The 22158-nt window shown below is 56.1% G+C and overlaps 2 protein-coding genes across 6 annotated transcripts in view; one reads left to right on the forward strand and one right to left on the reverse strand.

The window, feature by feature from the left end:
- Window positions 1-7104, forward strand: part of RAB20 (RAB20, member RAS oncogene family) — a 29670-nt gene extending 22566 nt beyond the window's left edge. For all 3 annotated transcript variants that reach the window (XM_072782390.1, XM_072782392.1, XM_072782391.1), the window contains exon 2: window positions 6049-7104. In XM_072782390.1, coding sequence (XP_072638491.1) covers window positions 6049-6584 — 536 coding nt within the window. In that variant the 3' untranslated portion in view covers window positions 6585-7104. The remainder of the gene's footprint in view (window positions 1-6048) is intronic.
- A 4589-nt stretch (window positions 7105-11693) lies between these two features.
- The window catches only part of COL4A2 (collagen type IV alpha 2 chain), a 169700-nt gene continuing 159235 nt past the window's right edge, over window positions 11694-22158 (reverse strand). For all 3 annotated transcript variants that reach the window (XM_072782394.1, XM_072782395.1, XM_072782393.1), the window contains exons 41-48: window positions 19689-19805; window positions 18734-18895; window positions 18521-18619; window positions 18047-18193; window positions 17779-17895; window positions 16369-16560; window positions 14985-15271; window positions 11694-12716 (exon numbers count right to left, since the gene is read on the reverse strand). In XM_072782394.1, the coding sequence (XP_072638495.1) occupies window positions 12459-12716; window positions 14985-15271; window positions 16369-16560; window positions 17779-17895; window positions 18047-18193; window positions 18521-18619; window positions 18734-18895; window positions 19689-19805 (1379 nt within the window). In that variant the 3' untranslated portion in view covers window positions 11694-12458. The remainder of the gene's footprint in view (window positions 12717-14984; window positions 15272-16368; window positions 16561-17778; window positions 17896-18046; window positions 18194-18520; window positions 18620-18733; window positions 18896-19688; window positions 19806-22158) is intronic.

Here is a 22158-nt window from a genome sequence, read left to right on the forward strand (position 1 = left end):
CGCTCCGACCACGGGGATGATTCAGTTCAGGAGGGTCTGGGGTGGCGGCCGCCCCTGTGCTGCCCGCGGGCTTCGGGGTCGGCCGCTCCGGGCGGCGTCCAGAATCGGGAGGCCCGTCGCCCCCCAGGCTCTGCCTTGGCCTCCACGTCGTGGTCCCTCGGTGCGCGGCGGCCTCTGGACCTGCCCCCTCCCCGGCTCGCCATGGATCGCCACTGGGGGCCTGCGTGCATGTGGGGGCCACCACTCCGCCCGCACGGACGGCAGGACCAGAGCAGTTCCCTCTTTTGTACGAGAGAGAGCAAGAGTGAAAGCTGGAAGGCAGGAGATTGCTTCCAACCCCAGGAGAGTGCCCCCCCAGCCCCCCTTCCACCCCTCCCCTTTGCTTGTCCGTCCATAGTGAACATTCTAGGTCTCGAATTTGGAAATCTGAGCTTTCCCGTGTGTCTCGTTGAGGAGCTGGAGCCCCGGCAGGGAGGCTGGTGTGTTTCGGGGGAGTCCCCAGAAGCCTGTGGCCAGAGGCTTCCCCGGGGGCGGGTGGGGGCCCCGGGAGCCGGGCAGGCGGTCCTGCGTGAAGACGTGGCCAGTCTGGGTCACGGCAATCCGTGCAGCTGCTGGAAGCCCCCCCAGGACTTCTCCTTCCTGTGGACAAGTGGCCCGTGGTGACTGAGAGCCATGGCCTTCCGCTGACGGCGGAGCCCAGTGGGTCTGGGGGTGCGAACCAGTTGGGGCCACCGTGGACTGCCCGCACAGAAAGTGTGCTGCTATGGAGCCCAGGTCACCAGGGCGAGCGGCCAGCAGGACACTGTTCCAGGAGGGAATCGGGGCCTCCCTGGGGACAGTCCTGAGACGGGGCAGCGGGAGGGGAGACAGGCCGCTGAGACAGTGCCACCGCCTGGGGCACTGGCTTTTAGCAGCCACTCGCCTGAGGGGACATTTCCCAGAGCAACAGGTGGGTGGTTCCTAGTGTGACCGGCAGGCTTCCCTAGAGGCACGGAACCAGCAAGATGTAGAGATATAGATAAACTTATGTAAAATGATATATAAAATATATTTTAATATATAAAAGTCACATAATTATATAAAATATATAATTTTTATTACATGTAAATATAAATATATGAATTTACAAATAAATAAATATATAAGGTATATAAAGAGGGAAGGAGGAAAGGAGGGGGAGGAGGGGGAGGGGTGGGCTCCCCTGACTGCGAGACTCCCAAGTCTGAATTCTGCAGAGCAGGCTGGCAGGCTGGAGCCCCGGGGGAGCCGGTGTTGCAGTCTTGAGCTCCACGTCGGCAGGGCAGCAGGCTGAGAGATTTTATAACTCAGGCTATGATCTTGAGACAGACTGCCCTTTTCTCCAGGAAATCTCAGGCTCTTCGGGCCTTCAACTGATTGGATAAGGCCCACCCACACCGTGGAAGGTGATCTACTTCCTCAGAGTCATTTGATTGTGGATCTCAAAAAATAACCTTCATGGCAATGTCTATCCTAACACTAGAGCACATTACTGGGGGACAGCCTGGTGGGGTAACCAACACACAGGTGGCGGACTCACCACACGTGGGCAGTGGATCCTCGTAGGCCCTGTCCTTGCCTTTGCAGGGTGTGGACACTGGGAGAGGCAGCTGCACCCAGCGCTGGCCCTGGACAGCCAGTCCTTTCATCACGCCGGGAGGACAGGTGCTTCCTTTCTCTTACTGCATGAGAAGAGCTTTACACGTTTGTCCTTTCTGAACATTCCTGGGAATATTGTTTCCACGGGCTGTTCTCTGACCAGGCTCACCATCAGTTCAGAGGCAGAGAGGTGGGAATGTTCTAGATTTGGCCCGTGACGGTACACTCAAGCCGAAACACATCCAATTCTAGGAAAGAGACCACAGAGGTTGTATTTATAGCACCATGGTGGAACTTGAGAGCGTGGTAAAAGGATTTTATTTCTACAAAATCTCTCAAGGGATGTGTGGTGCAGCTCGGCCTAGACTGGGCTCCTCTGTGCCATTTCTGCTCTGCCCTCACTTCCTCCCCAATCCCGTCTCTGGTTCTGTGATCAGAGTTCTTTATCTTCCTCATGTGGTCATGTCAGTGTTTTTGTGAAGTCCTGTCCAGTGGGTGATCCAGGCCTTGCAGGGAGTTTAAAAGCTCCTTTGGTGGCTCAGTTGGTCGAGCATCCAACTTTTGGTTTCTGCTCAGGGCATGACCTCAGAGTCCTGGGATCAAGTCCCACGTTCAGCTTCACACTCAGTGTGGAGTCCGCTGGAGTTTCTCTCTCTCTTCCTCTGCCCCCCCCCCCAAAGTTTCTCCTTTTGTGTTTGTGTCTTATGTTTCCTGGCAGACCATACTGTTCAACTGAATGGAAACCAGTAGTTTTCTGATTCTCACGTTAATAAGTGGCTTTTTATTTCCCACTTGCACCAAGCGAGGTGATGACCTTCAGGCCTGGCCACACAGTCCATTCTCCAGGAAGCTTCTCAAGTGATACTGGCACGCATGCCCCTGTCACATCCTGGTTCTTGTGCTCTAGGGTGGGGGTCTGGGCATTACTGTTATTTTGGAAATAGTGAAACACAACATGCACATGTTTGGAATGTGCTGCCAGCCTTGTGATTTCCGATGGCCACACCATCCGTCTGTTACTGTAAACTGTTCAAGTGGAAATGACACCATGCTTGGGGTAAAGGTCGGTGGTCCTGGGCAGCCCGGGTGGCTCAGCAGTTTAGCAGCGCCTTCAGCCCAGGGCCTGATCCTGGAGACCCGGGACCAAGTCCTACATCGGGCTCCCTGCAAGGAGCCTGCTTCTCCCTCTGCCTGTGTCTCTGCCTCTCTCTGTCTGTGTCTCTCATGAATGAATAAATAAAATCTTTAAAAAATTAAAAAAAAAAAAAGGTCGGTGGTCCTCTGGCTGAGGATGGCTGAGAATGAAGGGGGAGGCAAGCCAGCGGTTTATTTCTGGTCGTCTGGCAGCTGCCTGGAGTCGCTGTGGTCTGCTGCCTTGTGTTCCACACCCCCACCCCACACCAGCTGCCGGGTGTTCTCAGTGCCACTGATGCAGCGCGGCAGCTACGAGACGTGCCCCGAAACTGGGGAGAAGGCCATTCTCTGAAAGAAAGACACACGGAGTGGATTGGTCAGTGGCAAGAGTGGCCAATAGGCCCCAGGACACAGTGTGTAGACGTGCTGATGAAAGCCCAGGACATGGGGTCCTGAGAAGGTGTTCATCCTCGGACTGGGGAGGAGTCTGACTCACTGCTTATGTAACAAGCTTACCCGGCTCTGTTACTTGTACTTTCATGGCCTCCCTCTGGTGGAACGGTCCACAATTTGGCCCCTGGGATGGAGTCTCAGAGTTACTTGCCCGAGTCACACTGTGGAGATTTGAACGCAGAGTCTGTGCCCAGAGTCAGGGCTCTCCATTGGTGGTTCGACCACTGACTGCCTGGTGCCCGGGCCAGGGTCCCAGTGCCAGCCTCCATCCCTCCTGTGTCTCTGGGCCCCTTGCTGAGCCTTCTGGTCTAAGGTCCTCCCTCTGTCCAATGTGGGAAGGGGCAGGCCCCCTTTGTGTGTTGCTGGGGAGGCTGTGTGCATGTGTCCACTGTCCTCATGCTGACCCAGCCTCTCCGGGTCACTGGCCCAAGTGCCCCCCCTCCCCCACCCCCACCCCCACCCCCAGGCCCGGCTACCACCATTCCAGTCTTTGTGTCTCCAATGTGGCTATTTTAGATGCCTCAGATAAGTGGCATCCTGCACGATTTGTTCCCCGTGACTGGCTTATTGGCACGTCTGTGTTCCTCGAAGCATTATTCATAGTGGCCAAGGTATGGGAACACCCTAAATGTCCTTTGACAGATGAGTGGATAAAGAAAGTGTGTCACATGCATACAGTGGGAGATTATTCAGTCTTAGAAAGAGGTCCTACAAATGTGAGTATGTGGGCAAAGCTCAGTGAAACGGGTCACTTCTTGATTTGCTTCCTGGACAAGCTAGAATTCCCGGACAATCACACATGCTTCTGATCTGCAGGCCTGCGGACCACCCACGACGGGGGGCGGGGGAGCCCAGGTGGCTTCCTGGAGGCGGAGGACCCCGGGTCCCTCCCCTGGACTCCTGCCCCCGGGTCACTAGCAGGCCGCACAGCAGGGACACACCAAGCCCAGCAGCTTGGCTGCGGTCACCTGGCCTCGGTTTGGCACCTGCCAACCCTCAGATGCATTGATTAAACTTGAAACAGCTCGTGATTTTTCTCCTGGGCCTCTGAGGCCCGGTGCGGGTCAGCCTGGTGCCCTGGCACCCCCAGAATTGGACCACAAGGCTGCTGAGATCCTCAGTGCGGCCAGGGAGTGCAGACGACCAGAATTCCCGGGGCTTCGGCTTTGAGTCAGTGTGCGGCGCCTGAGGCTGGGATTCTTCACTTCCTACTTCCTTAGTTACTGGGACTTTTTTCTTGTTGTATCAATATATGTACTTTTTTAGTTTCTGAAAGGCGAATCAGACATTTTTATCTGGACAGGAAGAGTATGTGGGCATGGGCTTGCACACAGTAGCCGGTTGGTCTTCAGTGAACCGTGGGGCCGCCTTGCCAGCGCTCCCCGGGGATGGCTGGAACGCCGCTGCTCCTTCTGCCCCCACTGCCTCAGGAACACGAGGGGGGAGGCCGGAAGCAAGAGGAAGCGAGTTTCCTCTTGGAAAACCTCATGATGCCCAGATCGCTCGCTTGAGAGACATCGCTTGAGATAGATGAGGGTCCGACAGAAGAGGCCTAGCTCATGGCTGTTGGTGGGGACGCGTGTCTTGCTTTTCTTCACAGCTAATGCTTGCTGTTGCCAGTTCTTAAATTTGTTTTTAGAGACTTCTTGACCATTGCCTCCCAGGGTGGGTCCAGAAACCCACGGGGGAGCGCTGCTGCCTTTCTGCCTGTTGGCACGCATGCAATTGGATGTGAACTTGTAATGAAGTGATTCGTCCCAGGACTGCCCTGCTGGTGGTGTGGAAGGGCAGGATTGCCGTTCTGGGGTGCTGAGCCCCACAGCGCACGCTGCTGGTCAGCAGGTGGCCCTCGGATACTTGCACTCAGGCACTACACGTTCAGCACCTCAGCAGGCGGAGCCCCTGCCAGACCTGGTGCAGGCGGCACCTTCTCAGCTCCCCTTCTCCTCCACATCGTTTAGGGAAACACCTGGGGCTTTGTTGGACATGCGGGGCACCCTGGCTTTGGGCCTGGCTCCGTGCAAGGGGGAAGTCAACTGTCAGGGTAGGATCAGGCCATCTTTCTCAGCAAACTGCTCTCCCCAGGGCTGGGCACGAGGGCCGCCAGCCATCTCCAAAAAGAGGCAGCACAGCCTGGCTTACATCAGGGCTGTTGCAGAATGATTGGGAGTTGAGGTAGAAATTGCTTGTGTTTCTTTAGTCATTTGGCTGAAAACTGGTTTATTGGCAAAGGACACACATTTTAAATAAATATATGTGTGTAGGTAACATGCATTTGGTCCGTGCTCCTAAGATCCACAGACCAGAGGGTCTTCATTTCTTTTTCATCAGGGATCCCTTTCTACCCAAGTAGTATGAGCCCATGACCCTTTCTCTGAATACTGGATTGGTCGACTTTTTTTTAAAAAAAAGAACTTGAGAGAGAGCAACAGTGAGAGAGATCACTGAGACAGAGGCAGAGGGAGAAGCAGACTCCCTGCTGAGCAGGGAGCCTGACATGGGGTTGGATGCCAGGACCCTGAGATCATGACCTGAGCTGAAGGCAGATGCTTCACCAACGGAGCCCCGCAGGCACCCCTGAATATTGGGTTTACATGCAGTAAGGGTTTACCTGGAAACCAGGCAGTTACGCAGTCTCCCAGAGCAGATGGGTGCTGCCCGTGGGTCCCGTGGGGTCTGGGCCACTCCTTTGTGCATGCTAGTGTCTCCCTCAGGCCTGGCTCCAGCCACACCTGCACTTGGGGGCCCGGTTCCGCTGTCTCTGGGGTTGCCAGGTGGTGTGGTCGGTGGGCGTGTCCTCGGAGGAGAGATAACCTGCATCTTTCTTTCCCTCTTCCCGGCCAGGGCGGGAGCAGTTCCACGGCCTGGGCTCCATGTACTGCCGGGGCGCGGCTGCCGTCATCCTCACCTACGATGTGAACCACCCGCAGAGCCTGGTGGAGCTGGAGGACCGGTTCCTGGGCCTCACAGACACCGCCAACACTGACTGCCTCTTCGCCATTGTGGGGAACAAGGTGGACCTCCTCGAGGACGGGACCGCAGACAGCCAGGAGAAGGAAGGGCTTGGCCCCGGGGTGGCTGGGGGCGGCAGCAGCGGATCGCCCAAAGTGCCCAAGCAGGTGCAGCCAGAGGACGCGGTGGCGTTTTATAAAAAGATCCTGAAGTACAAGATGCTGGACGAGAAGGACGTGCCAGCTGCTGAGCAGATGTGCTTCGAGACCAGTGCAAAAACTGGGTACAACGTGGACCTGCTGTTTGAAACCCTGTTTGACATGGTGGTGCCCGTGATCCTGCGGCAGAGAGCCCAGGGGCCACCACAGACAGTGGACATCACCAGTTATAAGACGCCCAGACGGACCAGATCCGGGTGCTGTGCCTGACTCAGAGAGGCCTGAGCCCCAGTGTACACGATTGGCCAGGGAGTGACCGAGTGTGCTGCGCACAGGAGCGTGCGAGTCCAGTGGCTTCTTACAGGGGCTGCACACACAGGAGGTGGTCCGTGTGCAAACCACAGCTGGCTGTTAAGCGGTCCACGGGCGTGGTTCCCACGTGGCTGTGTTGGGAGGCGGGGGCAAGTGAATCACCTGCAGAAAACACTCTTCTGAGCCAAGACTTCCAGGGACCGCTCCTTTTCCTAACATCCTGGCCTCGCCGAAGTGTGCGGCTGGGCTTTCTCGGCACCTGGCCTGTGTGTGGGCCCCTGGCTGCGTACCTGCCCCACTGTTTTCTCAGACATTTTCTTCACTGGGGTTTCTCCCTGGTCCTACCATTTGGTATCTGTGTCTTGATGCGTCACAATGATTCTTGGCGTGTTAATTTATACAACATCCGGAATCACTGCTTTTATACTGGTTGCAGCCATGTGAGCTATGCATATTATTAAAAAGGATTATGAGGAGATTCCGGGTGTGGGGTCTGTGTTGATTTAGACCTTATTTTCACTCCTGGTGGACTCATTGCTGGGGTGCCTGGGAGGTGGCTGTGAGATTAATGTGTTTCTGTCTTTTTTTATTTTTTAAGGTTTACTTATTTATTTTTTTGAGAGCAAGAGAGGAAAAGATAAAGAGAGCACAAGCTGGGGGAGTGATAGGGAGAAGCAGACTCCCTAATGAGCAGGGAGTCCGATGTGAGGCTCGATCCCAGGCCCCTGAGACCATGATCTGAGCCGAAGGCAGATGCTTCACCGACTGAGCCACCCCGGCGCCCACGTACTTCTGTCTTTAAAAGCTATTATTGAATCCTCAGAAATTTCAGAATATTTAGACTGGTCCATTTGTCTGCTTGTCTTTTTCTCTTTCTTTTCTTTTTTTTTTTTTTAAAGATTTCTATTTATTCATTTGAGAGAGAGCACACAAGCCAGGGGCAGAGGGGCAGAAGGAGAGGGAGAAGCAGGTTCCCTGCTGAGCAAGGAGCCTGACTCCGGACTCCATCCCAGGACCCTGGGATCATGACCTGAGCCGAAGGCAGATGCTCAACCACTGAGCCCCCCAGGTACCCTGTCTGGTTGTCTTGATGACATGAGCTCCAGTAATAGAAACCTAGGAGGTCTGTCTCTGCTCAGGTCTGTTTGGGGTCACCCGTGTAGTTACTAACTCAGAAACCCCGTTTTGTGGTGGTTGGTGGGTGGGCTGCTTGGTCAGGAGAAGATTATAAGACAAGGAGTCTGTGAGGCAGCAGTTTTTGTTTCTGGGAAATTTAACTTTCATGGGTATCTCAACCAACTTGGGCTGCTGTAACCAAATGCAGGCGGGACAAGCTTTTCTCGCAGCTCTGGAGGTCTGAAGCAGAGGTTCATGTGCTGGCAGATCTGATTTCCGGTCCAGCCCCTTCCTGCCTGCGGATACCACATGGTGGACAGAGTGAGCTCTGGTCTGTCTTTCCTTGGAAGGCACTAATTCCATCATGAGGACCCAGCCCCATGACCTCCCAAGGCCCCACCTCCAAACACTGTCCCACTGGGGGTCTGGGCTCCGACAGAAGGATCTGGGGAGAGTCAAGCGTTCAGTGCATAACGGAGTGCACAGTGAGGCAGGGGCTAGCAAGAAAGCGGAGTGTTTTGTGAGTCATTACGTTGTGGAGGTCAGGGGGTCAGTGATTGTGTTGCGTGCCCACCACCTGTTTGTGGGTCCCTCCAGGCTGGCCTCCTCTGCTCCTGTGTGGTGTGTGTTGTCCAGGTGCCAGTGTGAGCCAGCCTACAGGACAAAGCGAGGTGCAGCCTCCTGTCTGTGCCTGGGGCTCTCCTGGGAGGATACCCCGTTCCCGAAGCCCAGCCAGGGGCCTAGACTTGTGAATCCCACAGTGGAGCCCAGTGGAAAGTGAAAATGAATCTGTGAATCATCAAAAGTTTCATTACACCTCTACCAGTGACTGGTCCCTGAAACCTGCCATCACCCAGGGAGGCCTAGGGTTTATCTGCAGCCTGTGCAGAAGAAAGGGTCCTGTGGTTCATGCCTGAAGGCTAGCTGAGTTCCCACGGCCCTTTCTCCCCTGAATGTTCTTTGTTTCTCTTGCCCATGTGCCCTGAGCTCCCCCAGCTTGTGTCCCTGAACGGCCAGATGTTCTGGTGGGGGGTGCCCAGGGATGGCACATGATGGAGACATCAACCACACGGAAGCATTGCACCCTTGATTGTTGCCCTAAAAATAGGCTTCATGCAGGGCTCTGAGCCAAGTGGATCTCAGATGCCAGTCCAGTTTTGAGGTCTGAGCCTTGTTGCAGGTTCCTGCTCTGTGTGGGTGCGGTTTGCACCAAGGGAGCCAGGTCAGCACTTGGGAAGGTCAGGTTGGTTGGGTGGGTGAGCCAGCCGATGGACATGGGATTTCTTTGCTGGATGTGGATTTTAGCTGGTGACCTCGAATGGTCCCTCTTTTCCTTTGTACAAATGTGGCCCTTTGCGGGGGTGGGGAGGCCATGGACAGCCTGCTAACCCACCCGCCAACCTGCTGTGCCTGATCTCAGAGCCACCACTGCAGGTTTTCACCCCTGGCTCCACTGTGTCCTCGCACAGACGGAAGCCTCTTTCTCAACAACATCCCACCGTGCTGGGCAGCAGCGGACGGCAGGGATGCTTTGGGCTGGGAATGTCGTAATCTGTGTGTTGGGATCTCTATTTCCCCCACTTCACAGGCTGCTAGGCTGGTTTTTTTAAAGTACAACTTTGTCTCTCTCTTTTTTTTAAAAGATTTTATTTATTTATTCATGAGAGGCACAGAGAGAGAGAGAGAGAGAGAGAGAGAGAGAGAGGCAGAGACATAGGCAGAGGGAGAAGCAGGCTCCCTGCAGGGAGCCCGATGTGGACTCAATCCCGGGTCTCCAGGATCACGCCCTGGGCCAAAGGCAGCGCTAAACTGCTGAGCCACTGGGGCTGCCCTTTTTTTTTTTTTTTTTTTTTTTTTAAGATTTTATTTATTCATGAGAGACACCGAGAGAGGCAGAGACACAGGCAGAGGGAGAAGCAGGCTCCCTGTGGGGAGCCCGATGAGGGACTCGATCCCAGGACCCTAGGATCATGACCTGAGCTGAAGGCAGATGCTCAACCACTGAGCCACCCAGGGGTCCCGACAACTTTGTCATTTCTGAACTTGGTTTAAACAGAGCTGCCGCCGTGCCAGGAAAAGCTCACATGGGTGCCTAGTGGCCCCTCCACTTCTAGCACCGGGTCTCCCTACAGACTCAACTTTGCTTCACCTGCTTTGTTTGGGGTGCTGTTGTGTTCTCCCTTTTAGGGTTGGTTTGTTCACCTGCTGCCCATGACAAGAGGAGCACCCCGCGTGTCCCCCATCTGGTGGTTTGCACTGGAAAGTCCTGGAAGCCTAGAGGCAGTGCCTGGAGGCTGACCACCTGGGTGGGTTGGCCTGAAGGGCCATCGTCATCCTCAGGGGGGCGGTGGCGAGTGGGGGCGCACTTCCCACCCTTCTCTCGGCCTTGCCCTCTGGCGGCCTCATTGGTGCATTCACACCTCTGTGTGGGGCAGGAGTCCTGTGTCTTGGGGTGGAAGGGAGGTGCAGGGAGACCCCCACAGAGAGTCCCCATAATCTGGATGCAAGAATCCCCTTCTCCTAAGTGTAGCATTAGGGGTAAGTTGGCTCCAGGAAGAGCATGGGTCCCCCTCCCCCCCACCCTGCTCCCACCACGGAGAGGCTGGACTCTGGTCCCTGTGTTCTGGTGGCCTTTGGGAATAGCTGCAATCAGGGCGAGTTCATGCCATCACACAACCCACACCTTTGGAGCTGGCCTCCACCCCAGCTGCCCTTTGCTCTTGAACTTGAGCTATGGAAGGGAGGCAAGGCTCCCGTGAATTGGCCTGTGTTCTGCAACCCCACCCCACCCCTCGCAAGAGTCCGTCTGCAGATGGGGAGGGTATCAGAGGCCACTGGGGAGTATGTCCCGCTAAGGAGGATGTGGGTCCCCATGGCCTTGTCCTTCATGGCATCACACCTAAGCCAAGTCAAGCTGCAATCTTCAGGACTGGGACACATTCAAGGCTGCCCCTTGATCGTGGGAAGTAGAGTCCAGAATAAATAGCTGCCTCCATGAGTTTCGGTGGGCGGGTGGTTGGCTCTGTGCTGGGCATCTTTCAAGCCCTGGCCCCACAGCCTTGCCTCCCACGGGGGTGCTGTGGCTGTTGCTATGGAAACCATCTGCGTACAGGTGTAACCCACGGCACCTTACATCAGCTTTGCTGCCTCTCCACTACCTGCACCCGGGATGCTGCTTGGCCACCGCACGCCTAGGAGCACAAGGGAAGTGATGGTAGCAGGCAACCCCTGACCACCAGGGCAAGAGCTGGTGGAGGGAGCAGTCCCTGTTCTGCCCTTGGCTGCACACGCAGAGTGTGGCCTCCCTCCGTGGGTTTCCACAGCACAGAGCCCCCAGCTGCCCGGGTGGTCACCCCCTTAGGAAAGCGTCCTCCTTCCTGGGCTCACTCTGCCGGACCCCCTCCGCTCTCTGATTGGGACTCACATCCCCAAATAACCGTCCTGTGAGAGTCCTGTCCTGGTCAGCTTCTGGGGGAATGCAAGTCAAAGTGGTTGCTGGGACCTTTCCAATGACACTATTAGGCAAATACTTATTTAGTTACATGAGAACTGTTCTTAGAAAAGGTTAACGTGAGATTGAATAGTAAAGGGTAACGATAAATTGAGCTGGGCTCCCCGAGATCAGCCAGGTTCCAGAGAAACTCAAGCCAGAAACGTGTTTCTCAGAAATACGGAGATCTGATCTGGGCTGTGAGGTCAGAACTGACTGACTCTGAGGCATGTGGGCGAAGGGCCCGGCCTCCCAGCTCCCAGGGGCGGGCGCTGGGGTGTCTTCTGTGAACAAACGCGGCTCCCCGAGAGGCGGATGGCAGCGCCCGTAGACCTGGGCTCATGCGCGGAGGGGGGCGGGGGGCGAGCTCTGCCAGGGCTGGTGCGTGGCCCCAGAGGCAGCCCCTGGGGTTCGTGCCAACAAACGGCGCTCTACAGACATGAATGAAGACAGCCCATAACTTAGGGTATAAAAAGCTCAAAACCAACTTTTATTCTGTGGTCATTACAGAGGTTAGATAAGGCATAGGCGTATGAGACACCGAGAACGGAGGGCGGATCCCCGGGCCACCTGGGGCCGGGGACCCTACAAGGTGGCCGCCAGAGGCGTGGCTGACAACAGAAGCTGAAAAGGTCTCTGCTTCTACACTTTTGGCCAAACCCGATGGTCTGCAAGGACACGGGGGAAAGAGAGCTCGTGTGGGATGATCAAAAGCTTTTAAAATAAAAGGCACGCACGCCTGGCTTTCCTGAGGGGATGAAAATTCTTGATCAGTGGTCTCAGGGAGAGAACAGAGCTGCCAGCACAGAAGCCGGGAGACCCGCCCATGGGGACTGCCACGTGAGTCCAGCACCCTGGGCTGCGTGGCTTCTGTTATCCACACCGCCCCATTAAGCTCAGGAATGCAGGGTCTGCGGCGCTCGAAGCACAGTGACTGTTCGGGTACAGATTAGGAGGTTAGCTACGTCTAGTGCACGATAGTCTAGTATGGCTGTAGGGTGCTGGGGCGTCGCAGTTCCCTGCAGACGGACAGGGCCAGCGCCTGTGGAGGACCAGGGGCTATTTGGTATAAGTGCTGGCGCTGAGTTCCTTTGGTAGCCTTTCCATTTGGTGTTGAAAGAGAGAAGTGAGATCCGTCTTGGGGGCGTCCTCTGAGGTAATAAGTTAAGAGTAAGCACCAAAGTGGCCCCCCGGCTGAGTGTGGACCTAGAGGGAAGCGCATCCCCTCACAGGTTCTTCATGCACACCTGGCAGCGGCTGATGTGCGTCCGGATGAGCCCCGCCTTGAGGGTGTCGGCGGAGGGCGAGCCCTGGAAGCTCTGCTCGGGGATGGTGGTGAGCCAAAAGCTGTACTTGTTGGCGTAGTAGTGGCAAGTGCCACGGCCTCCATTGCACTCGATGAAGGGCGTGGCACGGAAGTCCTCCAGACAGCTGCCCGGCGACACCAGCGACTGGCCACCACCTTCATCGCCGGCTGCTGTGTGCTGCGCAGAGAGGGAGACAGGGCAGGGCTGTGAGCGCACCCTCCAGGGACAGCCCGGGGCCAGCGGCTCGGATGCGCTTTTCCCCTAACTGGACATCTGACCCAGAGCATCTATCCTTGCCAACACACGATGCCTGCAACACGCTCTTTAACGCTTGGGGCTTGGCTAACTGAAGCAGGGCAGGCCCGCAGAGGGCAGCCTTGGGCACGGGCATGCTGCAGGTGAGGGTCCAGGGACCTGTGCCGACGTCTGTGATGTGTGGTTCAGCGACAACCAGAACAACAGCAGAAGCAGGGGATCCCCGGTGGGTGTGGCTGACTTCATCTGGGGAAAAATACTGTCTCCCGCCCGAATGACCCACTCAAAGAATGAATTTGCCTGGCAGGAGAGACACCAAAACGTGAACCTTTTTTAAAGGACAAATAAAGTCGACGTGTGGGTCAGCATGTGAGGTTTGGTAAGGTAAAGGTCAGGGCCAGAGAAGGTGGCCCCTCCAGCCCCTCCCCTCCTGCGCTTATGAAGAGGGGGTGGGGTGGTCTAGAATGTCTTTACTTGCTGGTTTGTCTATAGCCCACATGTAACTTGTGTGTCAACTACTGTTTCCATCAGAGGGCTGCTAATCAAGCAACTAGTCACTTGAGATGGTCCTGTGGCTACTCCCAGGGCGTGGGCCTGTGTCAGTCTCATTTATGTTGTAGCTCCTGTTAGGGCCCCGGGAGGCCCTGGGTCCCAGATCTCAGGCAGAAACGTGCCGTTTGGCTTGGAGGAGCAGGCTGTGGTTGTGCCACGGGAGTGGGCTCAGCTACGGTGTGTGCGAAGAACGAGGCAGGGAAGCCAGGTTAGCCTCTCTACACAAAACCACAGGCACAGACACCAGCTTTGAAGTCTTCTGCTCACACAGAACACAGGAGCCTCCCCAGCCCAGAGCCACCACACTCGGTTTGGTGTAAGCAGGTGCCTCGGGACCCGCTTGGTGTAAAGGTGCTGAGGCCACGCTGGGAGTGGACAAGCAGGAGAGAGCTGTCGGGTGGGGGTCAGCGCCCTGTGGGAAGCACCTCATAGTCTGAATCACAAAGGAAAAACTAAACCAAAGGCCTTAGCCTTAGAGCTGCCACCAGAGAGGCTTCGCGAGAAATGACAGAGGTGAGGGATGATGGTTTTCTTGCTGCCGACAGGGATGGACGAGAGGGGTCGTCATGTGCAGACCAGACACTCGCCAGTCCTGGGGTTTGGGCCAGCCTCCTAGACAGGCCGACGGGGCACATGGAGGGGCAGGGCCTTGCTCGCTGGCTCAGTGTCCAAGCCAGTAGGCGTTTCTGTGGCTCTGAGACCCGGCGTGGGTGCAGCCCGGTGGCCCTAAGCCCTGGCTCCCCACATCACCCTGCCTTTGGCAGACGCCCAGTGCCCAGCAGCTGGAGAGCACCCTGCGTACTTGTCCACGGACACAGAGGGAGATGTACTACTCACAAGAGAAGGACTGCCTCCCTCACTTTGGGACATAGTCAAATCACTCCCTTTGCAAAGGAGCAGCTCAGTTTTATTTTTGAATTTCCAGTGGAAGTTACGAGAGAAGAGGGACCACAGAAGCACCCTGATGGCCACGTGCAACCATGTGTCTGTCCTCAGAAGTCACCTTACAGGGTCAGCTTCCTGAGAAGTACACAGTGTGCCTGCCTTGGCACAGAACTTAGGATTCTGTTGCCTCAAATGATTGCAGCACTAATACCTCTAAAAATATTAAGGTACACTACTTACTTATCTCTTCCTATAATTTATATGTTATGTTATTTATATACTACATGAAATATTTAATATGTTGGGCATCTAGTCAACGTTGGAGTTATGACAGTTATAATAATTATAAATGCAGCAGAAGACCCATCATCTCTGCTGGACTTTCCTTTCTCCCTACAGTGACGGAGGAAGCAGGAAAACTTTAGGGTTGCTGTTTGGCAACCAAGTTTATCCCAATTACCCACTGCACAAAGGTCTGGTGGCAAATTAATGGGCCTCTTCTGGGTGGGGTCACCCCATGCCTAACATGGCTCAGTTAGCAAAGTGCAGGCAAAAGTGCAGGCTGTATTCCAGCTCTCATCCCCTGGGCCAGATGCCCTCGTGTAGTGCACAACCCGAACAACTGCCCTGTGTGATTATTCTCACAAAGGCAGCTAGCTGTTCATGCTTCCCCAGGCAGGGTGTGGTTGGGGAGAGGAACTAGATTTTTCCTCAGTTCTATGCTCAGAGAGAAAGAGGGCAAGTACCACGTACCATGAGGAAGGAATATCCAATCCAGAGACTCCGCCATCCAGCTGGGCAGTGGGGGATGGAGACATCTTGACTGTGGACTGCAATGGCGACGGCTGGGGCCTCGCACACGGAACAGCGGCTAATGTAGGGCTTGATGTCATCCTCGGCCACCGGCATCATGGGCAGCGGGGCAGTGGTGGACAGCCAGTAGGACTTGTCGTTGCGGCTGGCATAGTAGCACACATCACCAGGGTTGCAGTACAAGAAGGGCATGGTGCTGAACCGAGCCAGGCAGGAGCCCGCCAGCCCTGTGGAAAAGGGCCACCACTGAGCATGCCGGGAAGATTTCCCGGAGGCCCGGCGAAGCCCCGGCGAAGCCCCGGCGAAGCCCCGAGGCCCCATGTCAGGGGGCCGTCCAGCAGCTGTCTGCTGGGGCTCAGACCTGCACGGGGGACCGAGCCAGGCTTTCCAGTTCCATGTTTCAGAGGACAGCACTGGGGTATTTCAGCCCTGCCCTTCTAGAAGTTCCCACATAGCCCTTTCCACGAGGCTGGGTCAGCAGGGGGAGTGGGGTCTTCATGAATTTGCACCCTGTCTGGGGCCAGTGTCAGGGGCTCTGCAAGCACCAGCCCCAAGATCCCTGATGGGATCCCAGAGAGGGCCTGGCCTACCACATCCTGAGAGGCTCTCCCAGAAGGAGCGCCGGCTGTGCCCACCCCCAGATGACTCCACTGCTCCTGGCACAAAGGTCGATTTTATCTCGTGGCAGGTCCAGAGCCGGAGTCCAGAGCCCAGGGCCTCTGTGCAGGGCCCCTGCAGGAAGCCCGCCCAGCCCCAGGGCTTGCCCCCACGCCCGTTCCCACCGCTGCAGGGTTGGTCCCGTCCTTGTTGGCCTTTGCCCGGCGTTCGTTCCTGTTAGACTGATTTTGGAAGTCGACCGCATTGATGGGATCGTGCACAAACAATCAGGGTTCGGCCTGACGGATTCCCCACCACGGACGTCACGACGAAGGCACCCACCCTGCACACCCCTGCTTTCAGTGTGTCCTTGCTACATTTCTTCTGTGTATTTAAAGCCATTGCAGTTCCTCCCGGCACCCAGGCTTCCTTCAGTGTCTATGTGTATATGTCTGCATGCGCTTTCCCGGGGCGTCTGCGTGGCGCCCAGGCCCTCCCGGCCCCAGCCCGCATTCGGAGGGAGCGGGGCCGCCACCCAAGGGGCCTCCTGAGCTTGTGGAGGCCGCTGCCAGGTGAGAAGGCAGTCTCTGGGGTCCTGACCCCAGGTTGAGAGCTTTCACAGGCCGCTTTAATCTATTCTGAAGCACCAGGATGTGGACAGGCCCGGGGCCCTCAGTCAGCAGCAGCCCGGGAGCTGAGCTGGCCTGGCTCCGCAGGTCCTACCTACCCAGGTCCTGGTTGTGGGCTTTCTCCTGGCCTTCGAAGTACAGCAGGCTGTATCCACTCCAGAGCTTGTTCATGCCCACGGGGCACATGGGTTCCTGATCCGTCTGACTGTGCTTCACCAGGAGGTAGCCGATGCTGACGCTGCGGCCGGGCATGCCCGGCAGCCCGGGGGTCCCTGGGCGGCCCGGCTCCCCTAGAACCCGAGAGAAAGTGGTCACCTTGCAGCTGCTGCTGCGTGGACCTCAGCCCACAGCGTGGGGCTGACATCGCTCAGCTCTTGCCGCCCCTGCCTGCTTTCTCCCCGAAGCCCGGCCCTCGCGGGCTCTGCACCTGGCAGACCAACAGCCTCCTGGGCAGGACCTGATCTTCCTGACACTCAGAGTTGGGAAAGCCCAGAGGACTGCAGTCCAGCGCCCACCCAACACATGGGCCTCCTCTGCTAGATCTCTCGGGGACAGGGAGCTCATCGCACACATGGGCCATTTCTGGGACAGAAACCTGCCTCCCATGACGCCTGCCCAGGGGTGATTCTGCCCCCAGAGCACAGCAGGATGTCCAGTCTACTTCCAGCAACATGACCCATCAAACATTGGGAATCCACTGTCCTGGTTGATCCCGCCTCTCCCTACGCCTTTCCTCCCAGGACACTTTCACTTGTCATCACTTCCTCATGGGATGTCCCCTCCACACTGTTGTCTGGGTCTCCCAGCCTGGATGACTCCCCTCTGTGTGTCCATGACTGTGCATCCCCCAGGTAACCCCTAACCTCCAGACCATGGGTCAGTCTGTTGGGAGGACAGCAGATTGCTCATCCCCGTGACCAGGACACTGTGCAGCCCTTTAACTTGTCACATGGCTGCTCCCCTCCTGCTCCTCGTGTGCTCAGGGGGATTAAAACAAATCTGTTTCTCTTTGCATAAATTGCTAGTATTTCCTGCCTATCCTGTTCATTCTGCACATGTCCAAGTGATTTCAAGAAATCAGTAATACGAGACTTTACAATGGCTCCTGCTAACGTAATTGTTTTTTTTTTTTTTTTCAGCTCATCGTCTGAGACCATCAAGCTTTTTACAAATCCTCTTTCTCAAAGTCTGTTAATTGCTTCCTTCTCTGAGGTACCTGCAGATGTGTCAGAGGAAGGAAGGGAGCCAGCCGGCCTGGGGACACTGTGCCAGGTGTGTGCAGGTGCTCTCGCAGGGCACAGATGCTCTGGCCGCGCACAGGTGCTCTAGTCAGGTGCAGGTGTTAGAGGCACACCCAGCCCCAAGGCTGGAGGGAGGGCAGCCTTTCATCTTTGCTCACCTTGGTGTGTGTGCTTCCCTCCCCAAGGACCACAATCCATCTGTCAGTCCCTCAGCGGACCCAGAAGAGCCACCTTGCCTTCTGTCCCCATTTGCCGTTCATCACTCACCTTCCTGGCCCACTGGCCCCTGGTGTCCCATAGGCCCCTGGTCTCCTCGGAATCCGGGAACAGCAGACACACCACCTCTGCCCTGGGGCCCTGCCTTCCCTGGAGCCCCACGGAAACCTGCAGAGCCGAGAAATGAGCGAGCCGAGCGTGACTAGCATTGTCATTGACTAGTGACAATGCTCAGTGTCACTGCTGCTCAACAAAGCGTTTTCAGCAAGAAAACCACAGTGAAAAGAAAGCAAACAGGAGAAGGAGGCTTTGCTCCTACCTGGATCCCCCGGCGGGCCCTGCGGTCCCATCTCTCCCTGCATCCCCGGAGGGCCTCTCCTTCCCTGTGGACCTACTGGCCCTGGCTGGATGGTAATCTTCTGGGGGATTCCTGCGATCCCGGGGGATCCCACAGAGCCAGGGGCACCTGGAAAGGGAAAAGAAAGCCCAGTTGAAAAGAAGAATCCCTCGGTTTTCTTGCTCTGACCTGTGTTCAATTTTTCTATCTGCTGATACCCATCGTGAGCTTCCCAGACCTGTCTTGCTCTCGAGACAAGATGGATAATGACTTACTGGAGACATTGTTCAGCCCTTTTGACAGTTAGTGTCATCCAGCATGTCCCAGTGCGGGTGCTGGCAGGTCTCCATGAGAAACGGCACCCAGAGAGGGGCCCCCAGGCCTGGAGGCGCAGGGACCGTCCAAGGCTGGCAGCCTGCCTGACGTGGTTCTGCAGGTGTGCGAGCAGCCACTTACCTGGGAGTCCTCGGTCTCCCTTGGGTCCCTTGGGGCCTCGGTCGCCCACACTCCCGGTGGCTCCTGTGTTGCCCATGAATCCGGGCTCACCTCTGGGCCCTTCAAGACAAGCAGGATGTGGAGGCCTCGCCTGTCTGGGTGAGGGGGCTCCAGCCATCTCTGACTGGAGCTGCCAGCCTCCCCGACAAGAGGAGCCCTCCGGGGCACCATTACCTTTTTCTCCGGGGAGACCGAACACGCCAGGCCGGCCCTGGGGCCCAGGGTCCCCGCCCCATCCTTTAGTCCCGGGGGTTCCTGGAGCTCCTGGGTTCCCCTCATCTCCTTTGCTTCCAGGAAGAGCAGCAGGCCCAGGTGGTCCCGGGGGCCCACGATAACCTGTCGATGTGCATCACAAGGATGATGTTACCCGGGAGGAAGGGGTGGGCAGGGCCACACGGTGCCAGGATGTGCTCAGGGGGCCAGACAAAAGTCGCCTGTTTGGGGGGAGTCTTTGGCAGGTCTAATGCTGGACGGCTTTTTTCATGTTGTGGCAAAATATACCTAAGCTAAAACTTACCATTTTAACCATTAAATTTTTTTTTTTTTAGATTTTATTTACTTGAGAGAAAGAGAGAGAGAGAGAGAGAGAGAGCGCTCATGCACTTGCACAAGCAGGGGGAGCAGCAGGCAGAGGGAGAAGCAGTCTCCCCGCCCCGCAGAGCAGTGTGCCTGACGCGACATGGGGCTCAGTCGGGGCTCGGTCAGGATCACGACCCCAGCTGAAGGCAGGTGCTTGACCAACTGAACCACCCAGGTGCCTCTTGTTTTAACCATTTCTAAGTGTGTGGTTTCAGGGGTGCTAAGTCCAACCATAGTGTTGAGTGGCTGTCACCACCGTGCACCTCAGAGCTTTCTTGTCTTCCCACACTGCAGCTCTGTCTGCATTGGTCATGACTGCACTGCCTCCCCAGTCCCTGGACCCCTTTTCTCCCTTGTCTGTGGATTTGAGCGCTCTCAGGACCTTGTACCAGGGACATCACACAGTGCTCGTCCTTTCATGTGTGGCTTATGTTACTTTGCAGTGTCCTTGAGGTGGAAACTAAAGTCTGTTTCACCCCCAAAGGAACCTCGTCACTGCCAGCTCCTACCCCCAGAGATTCCAGTGCACAGTAATGTGAATCCTACTTACCTTCCAGGCCAAATATCCCTGGCGCCCCTTTGTCACCAGGTAACCCAGACATGTTGGAAGGGGGGGTGATGCCTGGGAAGCCTTGAAGTCCTGGACTCCCAATTGGGCCTCGTCCCCCTTAGGATGGAAACAGAAGAAGTCAGGTTTAGGATCAGCATCCAACTTTTTGATCTATGGTTTCCTTTCTATGCCGCTTCCTGTCCAGGAGCAGAGCCACCAAGGAGAGGCAGCGATGGGAGATGCCTGAGGCCAGGGAATGTCCGGGGGTGCCATGCATCTGGCTCAGGCCATGTGGCTACGGTACTTGTGGACGGCACCTGGCCCCCAGAGGTTGGCTCTGTTGCTTGTGAGCACTTGTGTTGGGACAGGAGGTTCTTGTCTTGGCAGGACAAGCACACTGATGCTTTCAATACTCCTTGCAGCTGCCCTTCGGTGGCTTGGGTCCCAGCTCTATGGTGGGTCCTCCCTGCTCATAGAGCCTGTACTTGCCAATTCGCCTACCCACTATGATCTGCTGGTGACCCTAAATCAATACTAGCAGCACGCTGGACGGGCAGAGGGGGCGGATTCCTGGAGTCCCCACTGATGGCCCCGTTTCAGCTCAGGGTGTCAACAGGGGTCCTTTCTGTGTCTGTTTAGTGCCTCCCCCCCACCTTTCTTTTTTTTTTAACATTTCTGTGCTTTTTATTGGCGAGTTCACTGTTTATATTGCCCCCTGCACACCATGCTGAGGTGCTGTCTGGCATCCCCGAACTCAGAGGCGCAGTGGCATACTGTCAGAGAAAATGTGTTAGATAGGCTTCCGTCAGGCAAGATACAGAGCCGATGAGTTCCACGTTAATGTACCAACAAGAGATACTAAATATGGTGTCTTTAGACAGAAACACAAAAAAAGCCAATTTACAATTGATCGATTGATGAGAATGTGACCAGGGGCTCACCGGAACTGCTAGACACGTTGGCTCAGTATCTGAGAACTTGGTGTGCGTGGGAGGCGACAGGACTGGCCCGGGTCCGAGTCAAAGGCTGGCTCCTCGGGCAGTGCCCACACACAGACCCTGGAGGGCATTCCCTACCTGCTCCCCCCTGCGCTTCAGCCAACATGACGTGCTAGGTGGGCGAGCTGAATGTCGGGGGCAGGGGCTGGTTTCTGTCCCGACTGCCAGACTAGTGGTTGTTCTCTGGAGTATGGAGGCCTGAGGTCAGTACAAGGACACTGCCCACAGCCAGGATACCCTAGCGTCCTGGGACAGCGGTCTCTGCTCCAGGGGAAGGAGTGAGTGGGCAGCACGGGGCACACATGGGTGACCTAAGACTAAGAGTCACCTCCTGTGCCCCTAATGCAGCCTCCTGACTGACCTGGGCTCCTCGGCAACCCCAGGGGATCCTCATACCTGTCATGGTGTGTGCTTCTGAGTGTATGAAGAACACACCAAGAGAAACATTTAGAAAGGTGTGGTCTTTGCCCTGCTACTTACAGGCAACAAGCAGGTGGATTCACCAGGCCTGTGGGGATTGGCCAGCTGCCGTCTCTAGTTTGATCGGAAATGACACCAACTGAGCTGCATCTAGCTATTGTCACAAAGTAACTCAAACAGATTGTGAGTGTCGGTGGCAAAAACTCCTGGGTTACAGGATCCAGATTGGCCACATTCCCCTGACAATGCAAGGGACCAACCGCATGGTTGAGACACTGACTCAGGTTCAGTGTGCTGGAAATCAGGATCCAAACAAGCCCATTCTCTCTGTGGCCCCCACAGATCTTCCTCAGTACTGAAATAAACCCCCTGACTACTAAGGTCTGATGAGGGCTGTTCAGCACCACTCATGGGCAATGAGTGGGGACATGCTGGTGGACTGACACTAGATCCTCACCCCTGAGTGGGGACATGCTGGTGGACTGACCCTAGATCCTCACCCCTGAGTGGGGATGGCCCTGACTGGGGCTGTGTGAACACCTTGTAGCCACTCAGGGCTCACAGTGAGACCCCAGCTGGCTGCACCTCTGCTCATTCTCCTGCCTCAGATCAATGACATGGGGCTCCAATACCAGGGAATTCTGGAGTTTCCAGCTATCTGAAAGGGGAAAGAGAAGGTGACAGACCTTGGAGAATCAGATGATGTGGTCTGTGAGCCTTGGGACACCCACTGCCCCCATGGGGGATCAAGTCACTGGCCTCCTTGGGTACTGGCTTCTTTGTGGGGTCCCTGGGCTCTAGCTTAGGAGGGTATTTTGACCTGAGCACTTGCACCCAGGCCCCAGTGCACGGAAGCCCAATGTGTGACAGGCCTGTGCCCACGTGCCGTGGCACAGCCAGCCTCTGGTGCATGGCTGCCATTGTGGGCGCAGTGACCGGATGAGTTGGGCATGGTGGGGGCAGGATCATCAGAAAGCAGACCCTAGTGCTGTACACTCAGTGAAACTACAATACTTTCCACCATACTCCACTCCTATATGTTGATTATAGTT

The sequence above is a fragment of the Canis lupus genome, chromosome 17 (genome assembly GCF_048164855.1).
Source record: "Canis lupus baileyi chromosome 17, mCanLup2.hap1, whole genome shotgun sequence".
Classification (NCBI taxonomy): Eukaryota; Metazoa; Chordata; class Mammalia; order Carnivora; family Canidae; genus Canis; species Canis lupus.